Source organism: Diospyros lotus, chromosome 8, assembly GCF_014633365.1.
Source record: "Diospyros lotus cultivar Yz01 chromosome 8, ASM1463336v1, whole genome shotgun sequence".
Classification (NCBI taxonomy): domain Eukaryota; kingdom Viridiplantae; phylum Streptophyta; class Magnoliopsida; order Ericales; family Ebenaceae; genus Diospyros; species Diospyros lotus.
Window position 1 is genome coordinate 41,064,015 of NC_068345.1, and position 22,475 is coordinate 41,086,489.

The following is a 22,475-nucleotide window of genomic DNA, read 5'->3' on the forward strand; positions in this document are numbered from 1 at the left end:
TCTGGCACACTTTGCACCGCTCTAGAGGCATTGAAGGTCCACTATGGCCCTCATCAGTCTAAAGCAGAACCAGGGAGAACCTTTGAAAGACTTTGTTTCGCGCTTCAATATGGAAACTTTGAGCATTGGGAACTTTGATCATAGTGTAGCTATGGTAGCATTCCAGAATGCCCTTAGGCCTAGTCCTTTTGCCCAGTCGCTAGCCAAAACACCCCCAATTACATTCATGAACATCTTAGGCCGTGTTACAAAGTACATAAATGCCGAAGAGGTTATGCAAGCGAAGAGGACAAAGCACGTAGAGAAGAAGGAGAAAAAGAAACACCCTGAAGAGAGGAAGAACGAGGATCGGAAGGAAAAGCATCGTCCTCAGTGGGACTCGAGTGGTTTTACCCCTCTGAATGCCCCAAGAACGGAGATCCTTGCCACTATTGAAGGCAAGGACTATCTGAAGAAGTCTCGGCCGATGAAAGCATCGTCTGATAAAAGGAATCGGAATAAATACTATCGTTTCCATCGGGATCATGACCATGATACGAAAGAATGTCACCAGTTAAAAGAAGAGATCCAAGAGCTAATCAAATGAGGTTTCATGAGGAATTATGTAGCCAAGGAAGTTGATTCCCGAAGAAGGAAAGATCGATGATTGCGATCACAAAGTCCTCCTAGAAGGGACTGGGCAGAGGATCGAGATCATGCTCGGCATTCACCACGGAGGGAGAGACCGCAGCAGTAGGAAGGTGATCATCCTCAGCCTCCAGTATTTCATACACTTGTCGTAGGGGAAGTTCCACTGGCGAAGGGAGAAGAAGGTGTTAACAGTCGAGCTAGGGGGCTGAAGAGGTCAAAGTGTGTGGAGCCGATATCTTTTTCAGATAGTGACCTCCCCAGCTACCCTAATTGAAATGATCTGTTGGTAATAACAGCCAAGCTCGGAAAATGGGAGCTCCTGTGGATCCTCGTGGATCTGGGAAGTTCTTCAGAAATCTTGTATCGCTAAACTTTCCTCGGCATAGGGTACCAAATGGAATAGCTAAAGCCAGCGAGAGTCCATTTGGTGGGATTTGATGGGAGGCTGTATATTCAGAAGTGATCGTTCAACTTCCGCTAACTGTGGGAAAAGGTTCTCGAACCTCCCAGGTCATGCTAGATATCCTGGTAGCAGATGTACTTGCGGCCTATAATACGATCCTCGACAGATCGGGCCTTAACGCCCTTCAGGCTATTCCTAGCACATATCATATGATGATGAAGTTTCCTACGGTCAACGAGATAGGCGAGGTATGAGGAGATTTGCGCTCAGCCCGTGAATGTTATATGGCCTCTATAGGCATAGCAAGGGATTCCCGAGGAAAAAAGGGAGAGGATCCCCGAATGAGGTCAGTTTTCTGCTGGAAGGGTCGAAGGATTTGAAGACAGCAGAGCCGGTAGACAAATTGGAGGAAGTACCCCTGAAGGAGGATTGCCCAAATCATTGTATAAGGATGAGTACAGAGTTAAAAGACCCGTTGAGGGGTCGGATATTGGCACTCCTTCGATAGTATGCAGACATTTTCGCATAGACTGCTCAGGACATGTCGGGAGTAGATCCGGAAGTTATAATGCACAAGTTAGGAATACGACTAGGTTTCCGACCTGTTAAACAGAAGAAGTGGAGCTTCGCCCTTGATAGAGCACGAGCAATTGAGGTAGAAGTGGCAAAGTTAACAGAGGCACAATATATTCAAGAAGTTGATTATCCGGAGTGGTTGGCGAATGTCGTGTTGGTGCCCAAAGGGGAGAGCAAGTGGATGCTTTGCATTGACTTCACTGACCTTAATAAAGCCTGCCCGAAGGATAGCTACCCCCTTCCGAGAATAGATGCCTTAATCGATGGAACTGCCGGTTGTTTGCTTATGAGTTTCTTGGATGCCTTTCAGGGGTATCACTAGATTCCTTTGCACCCGGAGGATCAGGAGAAGACGGGATTCATCACCAATCAGGTAACTTACTGTTACACAGTGATGCCCTTTGGTTTAAAGAATGCATGAGCTATTTACCAGCGCTTGGTGAATAAGCTTTTTCAACACCAGCTCGGGCGGAATATGGAAGCTTATGTAAATGATATGCTGGTGAAAAGCCTTGTTGCTGAGCATTATCCAGAAGATTTGGATGAGTGCTTCAAAACCCTTCGTAAGTTTCATATAAAACTTAATCCTGTCAAATGTGCTTTTGGCATCTCTGTAGGAAAGTTCTTGGGTTACATAATGCACCACCGAGGGATTGAGATAAACCCAGAGAAGGTTAAAGCCATTATGGACATGCCAGCCCCAAGGAATGTCAAGGAAGTACAAAGCCTTACGGGAAGAATGACAGCCTTGGGGAGATTCTTCTCTTGCTTGGCAGAAAAAGGCCTTCCCTTCTATAAGGTCCTATCAAAAGCAAAGAATTTTGTATGAAATGCTAAATGTCAGGAAGCTTTTGACAAGCTGAAGGAGCATCTGGCCACACCTTCGATTCTCACGAAGCCACTGCCAGAAGAACCATTGTACATCTATTTGGCGATAGTTGAGGAAACCGTGAGTTCGGTGCTAATTCGTGAAGAAGATAAGAGGCAGAGGCTCGTTTACTATGGTAGTAAGCAGTTGACAGGGGCGGAGGTTCAGTACCCTCCCATGGAGAAGCTAGCTTTTGCCTTGATAATCTCGGCAAGAAAACTTCAGCCCTATTTTCAAGCTCATACGATTATTGTGCTTACTAACCAACCTTTGAGGTAGGTTCTTAGCAAGCATGAGCTCTTTGGAAGGATGTTGAAATGGGCAATGGAGCCTACAACTTTTGATATTGAGTACAAGCCTCGGCTGGCTATCAAGGCTCAGGCATTGGCAAACTTCATTGCAGAAGGGATAGGGTCCTCAAAAGCTTCAAAGAAGGATTAAAAGCCATGGATATTGGCTATAGATAGGAGCTTAACCTCGGGAGGCAATGGAGCAAGCTTGATGATCAAAAGTCCCGATGGGCAGGCATGGCCTTGTGCTTTGCATTTTGAGTTCCAGACATCTAACAATGAGGCAGAATATAAGGCTCTGTTGGCGGGATTGAGATTAGCCGAACAGTTGGGAGCTCGTCGAGTCCAGGTGAGTTCGGACTCTAACTTGGTAGTGCAGGAAGTAAATGGGGAATATGAGGCTCGAGAAGCCCACATGGTAAGATACCTAGCCTTGGTCAGAGACTTAATCGCACGTTTGCAGTATGTAAAGGTGGAGTATGTCCCTCGGGCCATGAATATAGAGGCGGATCTATTGTCTCGAATTGTCTCTTTCTTTTTTCCTACAAGCTCTTGAGAAATTCGAATTGAGTCCCTACCACAGAAGAGTATCGAAAAAGTCAATGATCAATTATCCATAGATGACGAGCCTAGCTGGATGGATCCTTTGTTGTTATACTTGAGAGAGGAGAAACTCCCCAAGGATGATTCAGAGGCTCGAGAAGTTAGAAGGAAGTCGCGAAGCTTTGTGTTGGTTAATGGGGAGCTTTATAGGAGATCATTCTCACAGGCGTTGCTCAAGTGCATCAGACCTCACGAAGCAGACTACATCCTGAGGGAAATTCATGAAGGCATATGCGGAAGTCATACTGGAGCTCGAACCCTTAGCCAAAAACCTCTTCAGCAGAGATACTATTAGCCAACGATGGTAAAGGACTTAGAGCAGCTAGTCAGGACCTGTGACAGATGCTAACGAACCTCCAACTTGGTTCATGTACCGGCTGTCACCTTAGCTCATCTGGCTACACCTTGCCCCTTTGCTCAATGGGGAATCGATATTTTAGGGCATTTTCCTCCAGCAGCTGGGCAGGTTAAGTATATCATAGCTGCCATTGACTATTTTACAAAGTGGGTTGAAGCCGAACCGGTTGCTTCTATCACCGCTCGGCATGTCAAGCAATTCTTGTGGAAAAATATGGTCTATCGGTTTGGGATGTCTCGAGTACTAATATCTGATAACGACACTCGGATTATTAATCGATCTGTCCAGGAATGGTGCCAGGAGTTAGGGATAAGGGAACAGTTCACTTCGGTAGCCCATCCACAGGCCAACGGACAAATTGAACTCGCTAACAAAACCTTGCTGCATGGTTTAAAAGTGCGAGTGGACAAGGTAGACGGCAGCTGGGTGGAAGAATTACCAAAAATCCTATGGTCTTACCAGACCACTATGAAGGCATCCACGGGAGAAACCCCTTTCAGCTTGTGTTACGGGTCGGAAGCATTAATCCCAATTGAAATAGGAGTACCTACGCTAAGGGTTGAGCTTTTCAATCCAGAATCCAATGAGCAGAGTCTAAGGGATAACTTAGATCTCCTTGATGAACTTTGTGATCAAGTAAAGATTCGGCAAGCTGCCTACAATCAACGTATAGAAAGATACTACAATCGAAGAGTAAAGGCACAGAATTTTCTTCCTGGAGATTGGGTATTATGGTGAGCAAATGTTCGAGGGGCCCGAGAAGTGAATAAGCTTACACTGAATTGGGAAGGTCCATTCAAGGTAGTGAAAGTTCTCATCTCTGGTGCTTACAAACTCCAGACCCCCGAGGGCGCACCAGTTAAAAATGCTTGGAATGTGCAGAATTTAAGGAAATTCTATCAGTAATGTTTTCTTTATTATGATTTTCATGTATTACTCTAAAATAAACATTTTCTTTCTCTCTCCTATCAGTAAAGGCTCTTCGTCTCAAAAAACCTAGGGGACTACACCTGACCAAAAATAAGCCTAACTTTGGGAAGGCCTTAAACTCGCGACAAAATTAAAAGGATCAGATGTGATCCTCGAGGGGCCCGAACCCTCGACAAAAATAAAGGGATCGGATGTGATCCTCGGGGGGCCCGAACCCTCGACAAAAATAAAAGGATTAGATGTGATCCTCAGGGGGCGCAAACCCTCGACAAAAATAAAAAGGATCAGATGTGATCCTCGGAAGGCTCGAGCCATCAACAAAATTAAAAGGATCAGACCAGATCCTTAAGAGATTTAAAGGTCCTCGGCAAAGACAGAGGGATCAGATATGATCCTCGGGGGGCCCAACCCTTGGTAAGAGCAAACTAAGGGGTTTATAATCCTCGATGAGAAATAGGGGAAATTAAATTAGCAAGGAAACATTTCAAGAAAATTTCCAAAAGTCAGGCAAAAGAAGGTTAAAATTTTATTGCAGCAACAAGTTTGTATAACAACAAGTTTGAATACAAAGATATATACTCTAAAGAGGATAAGGCGGCGGTAATGTCGAAGGGGATGGAGTCCACGTCCAGGTTTGAGGAGCGCTCATTGGTAAGCTTCTTCATATGCTCAAACCCTCCCTAAAGGACTCCTTCCAATTCCGCAGCATAAGCTTCAAAGCTTCGAAAATCCTCGCAGCAGTTCTGAAAGGCCACGTGGGCATCCTTAAGTGCGAATTGGAGTTGGGTATGAGCAGTGCGAAGGTCATACTTGCATCGAGAATATGACTCCAACACCTCGACTTGTCCCTTCTTGGCCTCCTTTAGCTCTAAAGTGAGCTTCTTTATATTATCTTTGAGCAGGTCATTTGCACTCTTCATAGCGTCTAGTTCCTCTCTGAGTCTAGAGTTAGCTTGATGGGCCTTTAGCATATTTCTCTAAGCTAACTCCAGATCCTCGCGAGCTTGAGTCTCAGCCTTGTTGGCAAGTCTTACTTCTTCTTGCGCTAGCTCGACCGATTTGGTGAGAATATATACGCTATGCTCAAGATCTACTAGTTTTGAAGAAAGCGACTCGAGCCCTCGAAGCCTTTCAACCTCAGACTCTAGAGAGATGATTCGGGTTCGGAACCCTAACTCTCGTTGGGCAATCAAATCTTGAAAACCCGAGAGGTTCTGAAGAACAGGGACAAAATAAGGATTAAGGCTTACCAGGGTGAAAAGAATTCAAAAGGGGAGGATGGAGGCAAGTTACATTGAGAATCTCGGCAGAATAATTTGGTTCGCCGGCAGTGAGAGAGATACGGAAAATAGCCAAAGTTTCAACAGGAGCCTCGGCCTCCTCAGAGGGGGAAGTCGCCTGGGATGAAAGGGGGAGAGAGGTAGGCTCTACTCTTCGCCGCTTCACCCTTCGAGCTATTATCTCTCTTGCCAACAGAGTGTAAGCCCCTTCTAGCGAAATTTCTCCTGTCAGTTCTAGGCGCCCTTCTGGTGCCAGTGGTGTTAAAATCCACTTGAAAATAGAAGGGATAAGAATTCTATGAGGCATCGAGGGGGGCTTCGTACCTGCAAGAGGCCGACCGCCTTGGGCCTGCGCCTTAGCTGCCTCCAGAGCTTGAGAGATGGTCTCAGTGTCCTCACTAGAGGGGCTCTACATGGAGGCGAGGGCTGTGGTAGTGGATTGTTGAATGGGAGAGGGATTTTTCCTATTCCCGAGGGCAGGTGATCCCGTGGAAGGGTCTTTCAAGCACGCCTCAGTGCTGTCTTTGGGAGCCTCTTGAATGGTCTGAGGGTCCCCTTCCGCCATCTTTCTTGATCGAGACGAAGTCGAAGATTTTTTGTTTTTAGTGCTCTTCGAGGCCTACTCGGGCGGTGCTGAGGGTCCACGGCTTTGAGAAGGTTTAGGAGCCTTTTCGGAGTTCTTCTTGCTTTTGGAAGGGGCAGAGGGGCCCTTGCTCTCCAGGAAGTCTAAGACCATTCCCTTCGTGATAGGAGAATAAGTTATCTCCCAAATATTTTCAATTGCACGAAGAAAAATAAAGAAGGTCAATATCGATGAAGAAAACAAAGGAGATGGAAGAACAAAAAGGAAAGAAGGCGAAAGTTAGCACTCACAATTATCACCATCCAAGCCCGTTTGGTTGAGCATTGGGTTAATAAGCCAATTCTCTTTCCAGTCCCGGCTAAGGCCCATGATCCGAGTAGCTGGTTCTTTGATAGCTTCAATGTTCGAACGTTTGTGTTTGGTATCTAAGGTCCACCCATTGCACACCGACCAGATTTCTTGGGCTGAGTTGGACGTTTTGGGGCGGACGAATTCAAAAGGGGAGGTGGAGGCAAGTTACCTTGAGAATCTCGGCATAATAATTTGGTTCGCTGGCAATGGGAGAGATACGGCAAATAGCCAAAGTTTCAACAGGAGCCTCGGCCGCCTTAGAGGGGGAAGTCGCCTGGGATGAAAGGGGGAGAGAGGTAGGCTCTACTCTTTGCCGCTTCGCCCTTCGAGCTATTATCTCTCCTGCCAACAGAGTGTAAGCCCCCTCTAGCGAAGTTTCTCCTGTCAGTTCTAGGCGCCCTTCTGGTGCCAGTGGTGTTAAAATCCACTTGAAAATAGAAGGGATAGGAATGCTAGAAGGCATCGAGGGGGGCTTTGTACCTGCAAGAGGCCGACCGCCTTAGGCTTGCACCTTAGCTGCCTCTAAAGCTTGAGAAATGGTCTCAGTGTCCTCACTAGAGGGGCTCTACATGGAGGCGAGGGCTGTGGTAATGGATTGTTGAATGGGAGAGGGATTTTTCCTATTCCCGAGGGCAGGTGATCCCGTGGAAGGGTCTTTCAAGCACGCCTCAGTGCTGTCTTTGGGAGCCTCTTGGAAGGTCTGAGGGTCCCCTTCCGCCATCTTTCTTGATCAAGACGAAGTTGAGGATTTTTTGTTTTTAGTGCTCTTCGAGGCCTACTCGGGCGGTGCTGAAGGTCCACGGCTTTGAGAAGGTTTAGGAGCCTTCTCGGAGTTCTTCTTGCTTTTGGAAAGGGCAGAGGGGCCCTTGCTCTCCAGGAAGTCTAAGACCATTCCCTTCGTGATAGGAGAATAAGTTATCTCCCAAATATTTTCAATTGCACGAAGAAAAATAAAGAAGGTCAATATCGATGAAGAAAACAAAGGAGATGGAAGAACAAAAAGGAAAGAAGGCGAAAGTTAGCACTCACAGTTATCACCATCCAAGCCCGTTTAGCTGAGCATTGGGTTAATGAGCCAATTCTCTTTCCAGTCCTGGCTAGGGCCCATGATCCGAGTAGCTGGTTCTTTGATAGCTTCAATGTTCGAACGTTTGTGTTTGGTATATAAAGTCCACCCATTGCACACCGACCAGACTTCTTGGGCGAAGTTGGACGCTTTGGGGTGGACGAAAACGAAACGCTCCTTCTAGTCATCTGAATCCTTGGACCCTTTAGAAAACATGAGTGAGGTGGCGAGGATATCCGGATCAGGACGCTCCTTAGCCCTAAGAAGGCAGTCTTATTTTACAACTCGTGGTGAAATTGAAATCCAACCACCAGGGTCGCGGTTAGTGGTGAAAAAATAATCAAAGAGCTCTCCCGTGGGTTCCACCTTGGCAGTATGGCATATGACGATGAAGCCCATTAGATATCTCCACCCGAAAGGGGATAGTTGAGCAGGGACGACGGTAAGATGTTGGAGAAGCGACTTAACTTTTCCACGAGGAGGTAGCCGAAAACCCCGGTCAAAGGCGCACTTATAGATACAGAGTCGACCGACGATGGGTTGGCACACTTGGAGATGGGTGTTGAACTCCACCTCCCACTCTTATCCAGAATCGCGTACTTCTCTTGAAATTGTTAACACTCCGTTTCACTCATCCATTGGCAACGAATGAAGGCAGTAGGGTGTTTTTCCTACTCAACGAGCACCCCACTCAACGAGCTCCACGCCAGTCGAGTTAAAACATCCAGAGCCGGTAATCGCCATCACAGAAAGATTGAGGAAGGAGAATGAAGAAAATACGGAGAGAAAAAGAATGCTCGATAGCGCAACAATAGACTAAAGCTGAGGAGAGTCGGAAGAAGGAACGAACAGAAGGGTAAGAAACTCATATTTAAACGGTAGAGGTAGAAAGCCAAAGGGCAAGTAATGATGAGCATTAACAACCCAAAATTGGCTCGGCTCGAAAGACGAAAAGGTTTGGACAACGCCTTGGGAAGAGGTATTGCCATTAAAGCAAATTGATACCCGTGCCCTCCAGACATACATGAGGGAAAATGCATCCCATCTTTTCAAGCCTTGTAGACATCGACCCCCGGGATGAAAGGGAGCTAAGCTTTGGAGATTTCAGCACTCCTAGAGCCATTCAAGCCGAAGCGCTCAAGGAGTGAGGGGGCAAGTGATGAGGGAAATATCCTCTGGTCCATAATTACTCCAATGCCCTGGGTATGTGACCATTGACAACAATGCCACGTGTCCGTTAAAAGGCACTTCACCGACGTTATCCTGCTTGGGTCTAGGGGGGACACATGGCAGATATGTATCACCACGCTAGTTGGCTTGTGGCTCGTTAAGGAATTCTCCGAGTTCTTCAAGATCAAGCATCCTGCCGAAAATCATGGAGACAAAGAAGCTATCCCGAAGATCATGGAGACACATGGTAACCTAACTTAATCGTCGGAAATAAATCGGGGGAGCGAGTCCTCGTCTCCATTGCAAGTGTTCTGACAGAGACAGAAAATGGTGATCGACCGTTACATTATCAAAATCGAATCAAGAAATTCTCAAACTGCAAATTACATAATTTAAAGATTTTCTTAAACTGCGTCAGACCTCCCCCTCTAAAAACCATGAATGCAGTTGGATTTGGTCGATTTATATGGTTTGTCGATTTTTTTAACACCCCCACTTCTTCCTTCCTTTTCTACGCTGGATCGGTCCGTCGGCTCTGCCTGTGGACCGGGCCAATACAGGAGCGTCACGTTTCTTGTGACAGAGAACCCCTGCTTTTCTCCTCTCTCTGTGGCCACCGCCTTATTCAATTTCAAGGCCTTTTCACCCAATCTCTCGAAAGTAATAGCATTTCGTTGCAAAAGCACACTTCATGTTCTTTCCATATTAATCAAATATTATTATATAAAATACTCTTCTTGTTTTGCTAGACTAGATAAAATATTAAAAGGAAGCAGTTATTTCTTTTAACAAATGATATTTTGTTAAATTTGTAATCACATTAGACAGAGAATTACTATACATACTCGTATTAAAATAAAAAATAATAAAAATAATCATTTAAAATGAAAATAATAGATATAAAACCAAATCTATCATTTAGGCCTGTTCAATTGGTCCAAATCAAAATCGAAATTGACAAAAAAAATTGATTGGACCAAACCAAACCAGTTCAATCACATACAAGAGTGTATGCATTGCTGTATTTATTTAATCTTCCATATGATCGATTTTTCAAAATTTTTTAATTGAAGTTATTTGGTCTTGGGATCAAATCAAGTTTTCCAATCTCGTTTGGTCTAGTTTTTTGGTTTGAATCGAGGCTTAAATGCCTCTGCTATAATTTATCTTTTAAATGTCAAAATAAGTACCAAGGAAAAAAAATATAGCAAAAATAGTGATTGTGCAAGACAATAAATCTATAAATTAACAATTGGTAAGAACAAGAGTTATAATCAGTGAGATTATAGACAATAAATCTATAAATCAACTTGAGAGTGTTACAAGACACAATCAATGAGATTATTTATATATAATTCTATTTCTAATAATTGAAAAAACAAAAAGAACAAAAGTTTCTTCATGTTTAGTCACCGAGGCAATATAGTTGAAACAGTTACCTCATTAACAGAGATTGGGGTCTGAATTGATCCCAAGACAACTCGTCCAACAAAAAAGGCTGGTTGTGTGGGTTGAAGAAGCGTCGCAATACTATTGCTTCCTAACATAACAACTACTGAAGACATGGTGGGTCTATTGGCTGGATCTTGTTGGACGCAAAGCAATCCGATATGTATGCACTTCAACACTTCGATTGATTCTGATGAATTTGCAAGTGATGGGTCCATGAGTTGTAATGCTTGCCCTTCATTCCATAGTTGCCATGCCTGCACATTATTACAAGAAATTGGAACTGAAACTTTTTTCAGTTATATATGCTTCTTGTTATAAGAAAGGTGGATAGTTAAGAACATACAAGAGTGAGGAGGTTGTAATCGTCTTCAGATACGCAACGGCTAGTGCTCTTTTTCCCACTTATTATCTCTAACAATAGTACTCCAAAACTATATACATCAGACTTCATAGAAAATAGTCCATCCATGACATATTCTGGAGCCATATATCCACTGTTTTAGAATAAATCATCATAAGAATTTTCAAGATAAATGATGAGAATAATTACATTTATTTTAAGACCATTAATACTTTATGAAAATAGAAATGACAAATTACTTACTGTGTTCCAACTACTCTCTTTGTTTTGGCTTCACTTTGATCTCCTCCAAAAATTCTTGCCATTCCAAAGTCTGATATTTTGGGATTCATCTCGCTATCCAATAAAATATTGTTAGCTTTAAGATCTCTATGAATTACTCTGAGTCGAGAATCCTCGTGTAAGTACAAAATGCCACAGGCAATTCCATTAATAATGAGAAGACGTCTATTCCAGTCTAGTTCCACAGCTTTAGTTGAATCTAACAATTAAACACCAAACAATATTCAAGTTAATTCAGATTTTAAAAAATTAGTTCTCAATAGTAATTTGGTTGTATTAACATTAGATTGGTTACCAAAAAGCCAGACATCTAAGCTTTTGTTGGGCATGTACTCATAAACGAGCAATGACTCGTTCCCCTCTAAGCAACAACCAAGGAGTTTGACAAGATTCCTATGTTGTAATCTTGCAATCAAAGTAACTTCATTCTTAAACTCTTCTAATCCTTGGCCAGAAGTTGTTGAGAGCCTCTTAACCGCGATCTCCCGGCCATCCAATAATGTACCCTGTAACCAATTTTCAGTTCACAGAATTCATTACTATTGAAGTGATTGGTGCTCATGAGAAGAGATTATTCAAAGTTTGATATTGTCAACAATGATGATAATAAATATATAGGAAACATAGTTACCTTGTAAACCGAACCAAACCCTCCTTCTCCAAGCTTATTTTGCTCAGAAAAATGCGATGTGGCTGCAAGTATAACATCCAGTTGGATGGTAAGAAACTCTTGAGATTTTGTTTGATCAGTGTTGTGGTCATGGCCAAGCATTTCTCCTCTCAAGCTCAATAATTGAACTTCTTGGCTACCTTCTTCCTCTACGTGGAAAACATAATTAATTGACATAATCGGTTGTACCAGGCTTGTGATAACCCTCGAGAGGGAAGGACTAACAATATTAATTACCTTTCTCTCTTCCTTTCCTGCTATATCTGTAAATATAATAAGCCATCAATGCTATCCCGAGCAATACCATTGATACACTTGTGCTGGTAAAGATGGTAACTCTTCTCCGTTTGCTTCCTTCTCAAAAGAAAATTAAACACTAGATTGTAAAGGTGATAGACTTTTTTTCTACTTTACTGGTGCATCAAACACAGAGACAGGGAGAACGCACCATTGGAGCCGTCGGCAGTGGGGATTGTTGGGGGAGAATGACCTAATTGAGGGCCCTCCAAGAAGGGAAGGGTCTCGTACCTTAGATTACAGCTCGGAGAGAAAACTCTCCCTCCTCTACTCACGTTTAGCGCCGAGATCTTAATCGCCTTCATAGCAGCCGACAAGCAATTCCGGCAATACGGCGGCGACAAGTCCGGCGTACACTGCACCATGCTGTACAACGTCTCAACAGTAGTGATGCCAGTTTCACTGCTTGCGTAATTGGTGTAATTAGGAGGATTGGAGGTCGCCAGATTGGTCAGATTGTGAAACACGCCGTCGAAAATGACACTGAAGTTTTCTGGGTTTATCCTATTATAAGCGCTATACCGAACGAATCTTGGCGATGGCTCCACGGTGGAGAAGAAAGATCTGTTGGCGTAGCGAATCAAGCACTGATCGTACCATATAATTGCCTCCTTCTTGAAGCGACATTGCTTTACGATCTCCTTGCTTGCCATGTCGATGCAATTCCGGCAGTCTTTTAGCCCCACATCGCCTCTGCAGAGGTAGAGGCCGTAAACTTTGTCCGGCCCGTGGCCCTGAGTGTCGTTGGAGAAGATGGAGTTTTTGTTGTGAAGTGATCGGAGGAGGTGATCGAGGTTCCTTTCAAACTGGCTGCCGGCGGTGTACTTCGCGGTGTCTGGCCCGTCTGGGCATAATTGTCTCAATACTTCTAGCGCCGCTGCTCCTGCGATGGTCGTAGAGTTTGGCATAACAAGAAGCAGAGAACAAGGAAGGATGAAGAGAATCACAAGTGTTCCTAAGGGACACAGATTGGCTGCAGCCATGAATAACGCTATGATTAAGCAAGCTTCAAGTATGCTTTACCATGAGCTTATAAATTAGCCAAATTTGACTAAGGCGGCATACCCATCTCTTTCTTGGGAAAATTCGTTCCGACTTGTCAAGCAACAATTTTCCGTCGGAAGAAAGTTAAAACGACGGGGAATCTTCGTAGCCACTTGCCCACTCACAGGAAGACAGTGATACGACCAAATAATTTTCATAATAATTCTGCCCAACGTAAGCAAAACCTATATTTTTATTTTTTTATAATTATTTAATTTTTTTATTATTTCAATTATATTTATAAATCTGCATTTTAAATAAATTTAACCTTTATAATTTTTTTTTTTATATAACAACTATAACTTTTTATTATTTCTATTACATTATTGGACTTGCATTTTCAAGTCAATATAACTCATATATTTTAACTTTTTTTTATATAACAATTTAAACTTTTTATTATTTCGATTACACTATTAGGGTGCGTTTGATTCTAAGGGTGAAATTTGAACTGAAAAAAAATGAATTCCTGAAAATTAGAAGTTTAAATTGTTTTATTGGTATAATTTTCTACTTAAAAAATGATATTATTTTTCATCTTTTAGTGTTTGATTGATAATATTTTCTATAGAATTTAGTCATTTTCTTGACATTTCGTACTTGATAGGCATTATTTTTCATAGAAAATGTATCATTTTCCATGAAATTCAATAAAACAACAATAAAAAGAAACCCAAACCCACTCTCTCACCTTCTCTGTCTTTATCCCGCCATAGTCGTTTCTTGGCGTTTCTGAAGGTGTAGAAGATCGGTCATGTCCGACTCTACGACGCCAACGACGAGTCGTCGTCAGCATGCCCAACAACTAGATTCTCGCCATCGACTCCTTCAACTCCACAGTCACCATCTGGGTCAGTCCCAAACGTTGTAGCCTATTACCCTGACACGCTCATCTCTGCCGTTGTTGTCGCACTATCGTTACTGTGAGTCTCTCTCTCTCTCTCTCTCTCTTGCTTTGTCACTGTGAAAATGCCACTCTGAAACTCGAAATCGGAGATGGTCTTCTACGGAGATGGCAAGGAAGCCTAATACGAAGCTCGTCTTTAGCGGTGGATGGCGACTGGCGACGAAGCCCGAGTCAAGGCTTGACTTCAACGATGGATGGCGACAAAGAAGAAGGGGACGAAGCCGGCTCGAATAGGAGAGGAAAACCCTAGAGAAATCAAGGTGGACAAGCAATGAATTTGGGTGCTGGTGCTGTGTCGCGGTGAGTGAATTCCCTAGAAATGTAAAATTAGCCCCTCTTAGGAAAACCATTTCTAGCAAAAGTGAAAAATTCGCATCACGTGACCGAAAACTAAAACTTATTTTTCTTGAAAATTTTAGCTAATCAAACACTACAAAAATGAGAATTTAAACGAAAAATCGTCATTTTCCATGAAAAATATAGGCAATCAAACGTGCCTTTACTGAACTTATATTTTGGAATCAATTTAATCATTGTATTTTGATATGAAAAAAGTGTGACGTATATCTTGTTATCTCACTTTATATATATATTTTTACACATAAAAGTACAAAGATTAAATTAAGTTAAAAAAGCAAGTAAATACGTATAATCAAAACAATAAAAAATTTAGATTACCACACCAAAAAAAGAGCAAAGTATAAGGGTTAAATTAACTTAGAAATTAGGTTTTGTTGTGTAATCGAAACAATGAAAAATTTAAATGATCACAAAAACATAAAAGTATAAGAGCAAAAATATAAATTTGGCTAAAGATGTGGTATGTTTATATTAAGGGCAAATAGCAAAAAAGAACTCAAATCTTTTCACAAATTTACAAATTTATCCAAACGTTTTAATTGTGGTAATTGTATCCAAATTAACTCAATTATTTGTAATTTTATCTAATAAATTAATTTAAAAGGCGTGTGTCATTCTGATGTGGCACACCACCTATCATAAAAAATATATATAAATAAAACTCACATATACACATATTAAAAAAATAAAATTATAGATGTAGATTTCATTCATATATATACATATATATATATATTTATGACATGTGGTTTACCACGTAATAATGATGCACGTCTCTTAAATTAATTTCAAGTATTAGATAAAATTGTATTTAATTGAAATAATTAAAATATAATTATTAAAATTAAAATATTTAGATAAATTTATAAATTCGTAAAAAAATTAAGTTTTTTTTACTATTTACCCTTATATTAATGTAAAATAATATATGGTTTTTATGGAAGAGTGTCACGTGTCAGTCTCTCTTAAATTGCGAAAAAGAATGATTCTTGATATCACTCAAAAATCATGCGTTAGGTACCATCCGAAGCCATGCACCTTAGAAAATATCTCGGCGAAAATCACACTCGAGTCAGTTGGAATCGGACTATACAAACACAAATTTACTCGTTAGTCTGTTATTTTTTCACCGTCGTTGGAAAAAGTCGCCGCAAATGTAGGGACGCTGCACGTGAGTCATAATAATGCAAAACTATCTTTACAGCCAATAATGCAGCGACAATAAGCCCACCATGGTCCCTGATTACGACATCTACTTTAACACTCTTTAAGACTTAAACTTTATTTGAAAATATTATTTAAACGTTTGAATTTGGTATTTTGTATTGTGTGTTATATTGATGTAATAAATATATATCATATTAATATAAAGTGTTTTATATCGTTCGTCAAATTAATATATGTTGGGTTGAACAACTCTCGATCAAAAAATTTAAAACAATAATCACAGAAGATTCAATACTGTAAGCATGCACCAAATAAAATAAAGCAAATCCAAAACGCCATAAATTTTTTATCGTGGTTCACCCGTCAATGAGAGCTATGTCCACGTTGAGCTCCGACAAAGAGAGCTCACTGTATTATTGAGACAAAAACGATTACAACCTTAGTATACAGAGACTCACTCTCAAATCTCATTATACAAAATCAACTCTCACCTTAAATTGGCCCCATAACCATAGAACTACAGGTTAGAAGCGCAAACCTTAAAAAGAAAATAAACATTCGTAAACTATACAGAGAGAGAAAGAAACACACAGAGAATAAATTGAGCAAACCAAACATGAGAAAGATAATCGGAGGTTGTGCACACTACAGATCTCGAGGCCACTGTTGAGGATATAAAGAAGACACCAACGGTGGAGATCAAGTTGTATAAAGGCACAGCAGGCAATATCGACGATCAGGTAAGCAGCAAGCAAAACGACAAGGTAAGCACGCCAAACAAAACGGCAAATGGAGTTGTCGTTTTGGCCATACACCTAGGGCCCAAAACACTGCCGTTTTGGGCGACCCCGAGGGTTGCCAAAATGACCATCCTGCCCCTCCGTTAAACGCAACGTTTTGAAGTTTCACATAAATATAACAATATAAATATCTAATATATTAATAAAAAATCTAAAAAAAGTATTTAAATAGTATTTCTAAATTTCATTTTAATTTATAACTGAATTAAAATTTGATTTAAAAAAATTAATAGAGCGTGGGCACCGGGCACCATCCATGGACATGCTGTGCCCACAAAGTTGACTGACCAAATGGAATATGTTGAAAAATTAAAATAGGATTAGATAAAGATAAAATACTTACAAAAATAATGAAATAAAATAATAAAGGTAATACATTATTAATTTATTTTATCTATTTGATTTAGAAAAAAATAAATAAATAGAATAAAAAGCAGTGAGAATTTTATTTTTTGTGGGTTAATAATTTTAATTTTAATAATTTATAAAAGTCAATTTACCTTCAGCATTATTATCACTTAAACTTGCCTCACTTCTATTTGCACCAAATATTTCATCAATATCATTAGCTAATAGATATAATTACATTATATTGTGTATTATATCAACACAAAATATCATAGTTAAATTCATTTACAATGCATCTTAGTCGAACCAAAATTTTGAGGGGAAAAAAATAAAAAAAATTGAATTATATAATAGGCTGAAATAACAGAAATAATTAGAGATAAATAATATTTTGGTTAAAGCAAAATAATCGAATTGAATAGGTTGAAATCGTCTGTTCGGATTGGTTCAAGTTGTGATTGGTTTAATTCAATTTTTAAGTTTGATAATTTTAATTATTTCGCTTCGATTCGGTCCTATGAAAAAAAATCAAAATAACCGAACTGATCAAAATGGTAAAATGATGTCGTTTTTGTACTTTATTATTTTGATTTTTTTAATTTTTTTATTCTTTTGTTCTATTCAGTTTTTTCAATTTTTCTTGGTTTATTATGTTTAAGAATCTATTCAATTGATTTGATTTAATTTTTAACACAAGTTCGATATTTTGGTTGGAGCATCTTCCCGTTGGTAACGTTTAATCTTGGTCACAGATTTAGTCTATTTAATTTAAATAATTTAGTTTTTTTAATAATTGAACCAACTAAATGCTCACCCTATTTAAAGTTATCTCTAGTTTACGTGCGACTAATATTTCATCAATCTCATTAACTAATAGACATAATTATATTATATTATGTATCATATAATCAAATTTATTTACAATGCATCTTAATTGAACCAAAATTTTGAGAAAAAAACAAAAAAAAATAAATTATATATTAGGCTGAAATGAGGAAATAATCAAAATATTCCAAAATGACCATATTTTATTTAATAGATTCCAAGAAGGCAATTAAAACAGTGTTGGGGAATGTCCATATTCTTTGTTTGTGGGTTGACTTTGTTTGACGGGAAAGGAAGAAAAAAGCTGAAGTTAACAAATCTTTTCAGCTGATTCACACTACAGTTGGGTGCAATGAAAATTTGGAAAGTGTTGTAACCATTTAAAATGTTGTAACCTAACTCTTTTAAATAATCTTTATAAATTGATATCACACTGTAGTCACATTTAAAATTAATAATAATGACTAGATATATTATTAATTTTTAGTAAACTATTCTAGATTATTATTAATTTTAAATAAAATTATTTTAAATTTTATTAATTTATAAAAATTATTTATCAAATTTATTTATGAACTTAACATTTTTGTAAATCCCTGTACAGATGATCCATTATATACGTTCGAGAGTGTGAATCACCACACTAAGATAAAGTCTATCTCCATAGGCTCAGGACCTGGATTTAGGCCCACTATTTATTGCTTTTTGGAAGGGTGGGGGTGGTCCCGTTGAAGATTGTGCATTGATTGAGGTCTTTTTCGTGTTTCCTATGCTAAAGAAGGAAGACATTATTGTAAAAATTTCAACATAATGACTGGGCTACCGAAGTTTGTTACGTGCTTAGTGGACTGAACGTGCAACACGACTGTAGAGCTTGAATTAATAATTTTTTATTCACACACAGCCCTCAGCTCCCTTCTTCCTTTGATCTCGCCCTTTTTAATTATTCTATTTAGAGATGAATAAAAAAGAAGAGAAGAGATGAGTGTTTACTTTGAGGGTAGGGTTCCAAATGACCCAAGTCCTTGGGGCTTGGTTTGGTATTTAGTTCGATAAAAGATTGTTCAAGATCGTTTGTTAAAATAAATGAACCGAGCTTGAGTCTAAGTTTGAAACTCCATTTGTTAATTAACTGAACTTGCGCTTATCAAAGTTTGGCTTGATAAGTTTATGAGTTGGTTCAATTATAAACTCGCTAGCGGGTTCAAATGGTGGTTGGCAATTTAACTCGATTAAAGGCTCACGAGCTGGCTCGATTAGAAGCTCGCGAGTTGGCTCGTGAATAAGCTTATTTATAAATGTATAAATAAAATTATTTATAATCTTAAATATATTTATTTATAAATACATGAATAAAATGATTAATAGAATGTGTTGATAAAAAGAATATGTTGATATAAAGATTTGTTGTAACTTAAAATTAATTAATTAATGAATGAGTTTAATAGTTTAATTATCATTTTAATCGAATTAGAAAATATTTAATTGAATAAAAACTAACAAATATTGTGCTCGACTAATTTTTTATTTTTAATCAAGTAAAACCTAAACATTTAAAAAATTAATCGATTATATACTTGTCTTATTCAAATATACGATAAAATGATATTAATTGAATAACCAAATAATTATTCAACTCAATGACTAAATGGTACGTTAGTTGAGTAACTTTAACATTTAATTTAAATATCAAGTAATAAATATGGATTAAAATAACAACACTATATTTGTATTTTTGTATCATTAAATTTCAAAAAATTACTACATAGTAGCTGCATATCTCACTCAAGTAATACTTAGTTTAATAGAATGTGTTGATAAAAAGATTTGTTGTGAATTAAAATTAATCAATTAATGTAAGAGCTTAATAGAATAATTATCATTTTAATTGAGTAAGAAAATATTTATTTGAGTAACAACTAACAAATATTGTACTCGACTAATTTTTATTTTTAATAAAGTAAAATCTAAACATTTAAGGGATTAATCGATTATATACTTATCTTAATTGATAGAATAATATTAATTGAATAACCAAATAGTTATTCGAATAAGTGGTACATTACATTAGTTGAGTAACTATAATATTTAATTTAAGTACTAATTAATAATTATGAATTAAAATAATAACTTTGTATTTATAATTTTGTATCTTTAAATTTCAAAAAATTAGTACTTAATAACTATATATCTCACTCAAGTAATACTTAATTTACTCTACTAACGTCATATTAAATTTTAAAAAATTAATCATTACACACAGTATTAAATGCACATTTTAAATATTTTATTTACAAAAAAAATATATAAACTGACATAACATTAATAATATTTTATAATAGTGATTAAAATTATTAGTTTATAATAATGATTAAAATTATTATTATTAGAATTTTAATAATATCATTATAATAATCATATTGATAGTTAATAAGGGTCATTAAAATTTTTATATTTTATATATTACAAATTATAAAAACACACCCTATAAATACTTATTTTTCTATAAACTTAATTGTGCTCCCAATTCTCAAATGCCTGTGTATTGAAATTTGAAGGATAAAAGAGGGAAGAAGGAAAAGCAGAGAACAGATGAAGAGTTGTGACTGCTCACTACCTCTCGCTGTCGATTTTAGGGAATCGTCGCAGCCTTTTGCCGTCTCTCATTGTGGCCCTCTTCATTGTTTTGATTTGCATCTTTGAAGCTTACCACCGCCGCTCATTGCCTCTCGCTGTCAGCTTTAGAGAAGAAAGCTGAAGCCTCTTGCCATCTCTCATTGTGGTCGTTTTCACCATCTCTCGCTGCATTTATGAATCCTACCATCATCGCTCGTTGCCTCTCGCCTTTGACTTATGAGGTTAGGTTGATTCTATATTTGTTGATTGATAAATTTCGAGCTCGAGCTCGAGCTCAAGCCTATCTTCCAGACTCAACTCAAACTCAAGCTCGAGTCAATGTTAAAATTTATCAAGTCGAGTTGAATTTAGAAAAATCTGGTTCAGCTCCGCTCAATTATAATCCTATTCAAGAAACAATCCTCCAAAGTAAAAGCTTAATTAAAAATTAATGGCCAATTAGATGAGCATTCCATGCTTGAATCCCCCCCCCCCCCCCCCCCCCCCCCCCCCCCCGGGGCGCGCGCGCTGTGAACGTTATCCTAAACAACAAGGATCATATTTAAATTATTTGACTCAATAAACAAAAGATTCCACCTACTCCTGTTTCCAACATTCCTCACCCACCCACTACCTCTGGCCTGTGCCCCACCTACTAGCTGTGAACGTTATCCTAAACAACGAGGATCATATTTAAATTATTTGACTCAATAAACAAAAGACTCCACCTACTCCTGTTTCCAACATGCCTCACCCATCCACTACCTCTGCCCTGTGCCCGTGGGTAAGAGTCCTTAGAAATATGAGTTCTTTTATTCATGAAAATGCATAACAAAGTCTTTGGTAGCTTGAAAGCTAGTGCTTTTCACAAACATTTAGGAAGTCGACTCGTACAAAGTCAAGCAATAATTCCGATTAAAAATTTATTTTTTTGAGCTTATATAATTTTGATTATGTTGGTTCTTAATTAAAGTATTTTTTCAAAGCTAAACAAAATCTAAACTTAAAAACTGATTTTTTTTTTTTTATAAATAAAATTGATAACGTATAAGTTAGACACCAATTGTATTTAGAATTTAAGCAAGATCTTAATAATATGTTACGTTGATTTGGATTTAAGATATCTAAGTAGACAAAAATAAGAATGCCTATCTTCAGACTTGACCAAGATAATGCTGCTCCAATATTTAGCTAACAAGGAATTTGAGAGAAAGCTTAGAAACTTGTGAGAATAATCTGTATGTTGTACCTTTAGCTCATCTCTCAATAATCTTTATTATCTTTTGGGTTAAGATTTGTGATGACAATTATGATAAGAACGAGTCTATCTCTTACCTATATAGCACAAGATTATTTGATTTCTACTAAATTTGGAAGACTGAACTAAATCTCTTTAAGTTTATGAAGATGAAACAATTGACATGAGACTTGGAATGTTTATCCGATAACCCTCTACATTAGGTTTGAACGTACCTATACCTCAAGTAAGGAGAATTGCTTCAGGCTGAGGGCTGTAAAGGGTAGGAATCACCTAAAGGTAAGGACTTAACAAATAAGTTGTTGGTCCCTTAAGATATGGCAACTTAAGAAGGTGATGAATTGAGTGTTTAATTTTTTTTTTAATAAATATTTTTTATTTATAATTATTTAAGAATATATATTTAATAAATATAATAAATTATATTTGAGATTAATAATTAATACAAGTCACAAAATATAACAAGAATAAATAATTTGAGACACAACACAATTTATAGTGTTTCCACACACACTTTCACTCTCTCAAGCTCTAACCACCCTTAAGATTTCACTAAATCAAAATCACCAAAGTTTCCATACTAACTCACTTTGAAAACTAGATACACACCTATATTACAATGGGTTCTAGACAACTATTACACTAAAGTTTTCTTCATAACTTATATTGGAAACTAGATTTATCTAGATTTTAATGATTCTAAAAAACTTATATAGTCCACAATAGTAATTTAAATGTTACAAATAATTTGTCTATACTTTGACACAAATAAGCAATTAAGAACAAATTATACAAGGCAATAATATTTAAATAAATAAATAAATTTGAAATATCAAATTGAGAAGTTCGGATTTGTCGTAAAAAACTTGAAGAATTTTTCTCCTCTTGCCTTGTGGCTCTTCGGTGGATGTGCAATGATATTTCGAGAGCTTCGGATTGTTTGAATGCTTTGCTTGAGAGCGTTCGAAAGTTTTCAGGTG

The 22,475-nt window shown here is 38.2% G+C and overlaps 1 protein-coding gene across 1 annotated transcript; it reads right to left on the minus strand.

The window, feature by feature from the left end:
• Positions 1–10,376: 10,376 nt before the first annotated feature.
• Positions 10,377–13,328, minus strand: LOC127808919 (cysteine-rich receptor-like protein kinase 10). The gene is made up of 7 exons (XM_052347655.1): positions 12,322–13,328; positions 12,111–12,227; positions 11,835–12,022; positions 11,499–11,709; positions 11,165–11,402; positions 10,904–11,054; positions 10,377–10,814 (listed from the first exon to the last, which is right to left on the minus strand). The coding sequence occupies exons 1-7, from the start codon at positions 13,151–13,153 to the stop codon at positions 10,518–10,520; spliced, it is 2,034 nt and encodes a 677-aa protein (XP_052203615.1). The 5' UTR covers positions 13,154–13,328; the 3' UTR covers positions 10,377–10,517.
• Between the last annotated feature and the right edge of the window lie 9,147 nt (positions 13,329–22,475).

Coding starts and splice junctions, on each gene's coding strand:
- LOC127808919 (XM_052347655.1), bottom strand. CDS start 13,153: ATGGCTGCAGCCAATCTGTGTCCCTTAGGAACACTTGTGATTCTCTTC. Junction 11,710..11,834: donor GGTTTGGTTCGGTTTACAAG/GTAACTATGTTT, acceptor AATTGGTTACAG/GGTACATTATTGGATGGCCG. Junction 11,055..11,164: donor AAGAGAGTAGTTGGAACACA/GTAAGTAATTTG, acceptor ATTCTAAAACAG/TGGATATATGGCTCCAGAAT.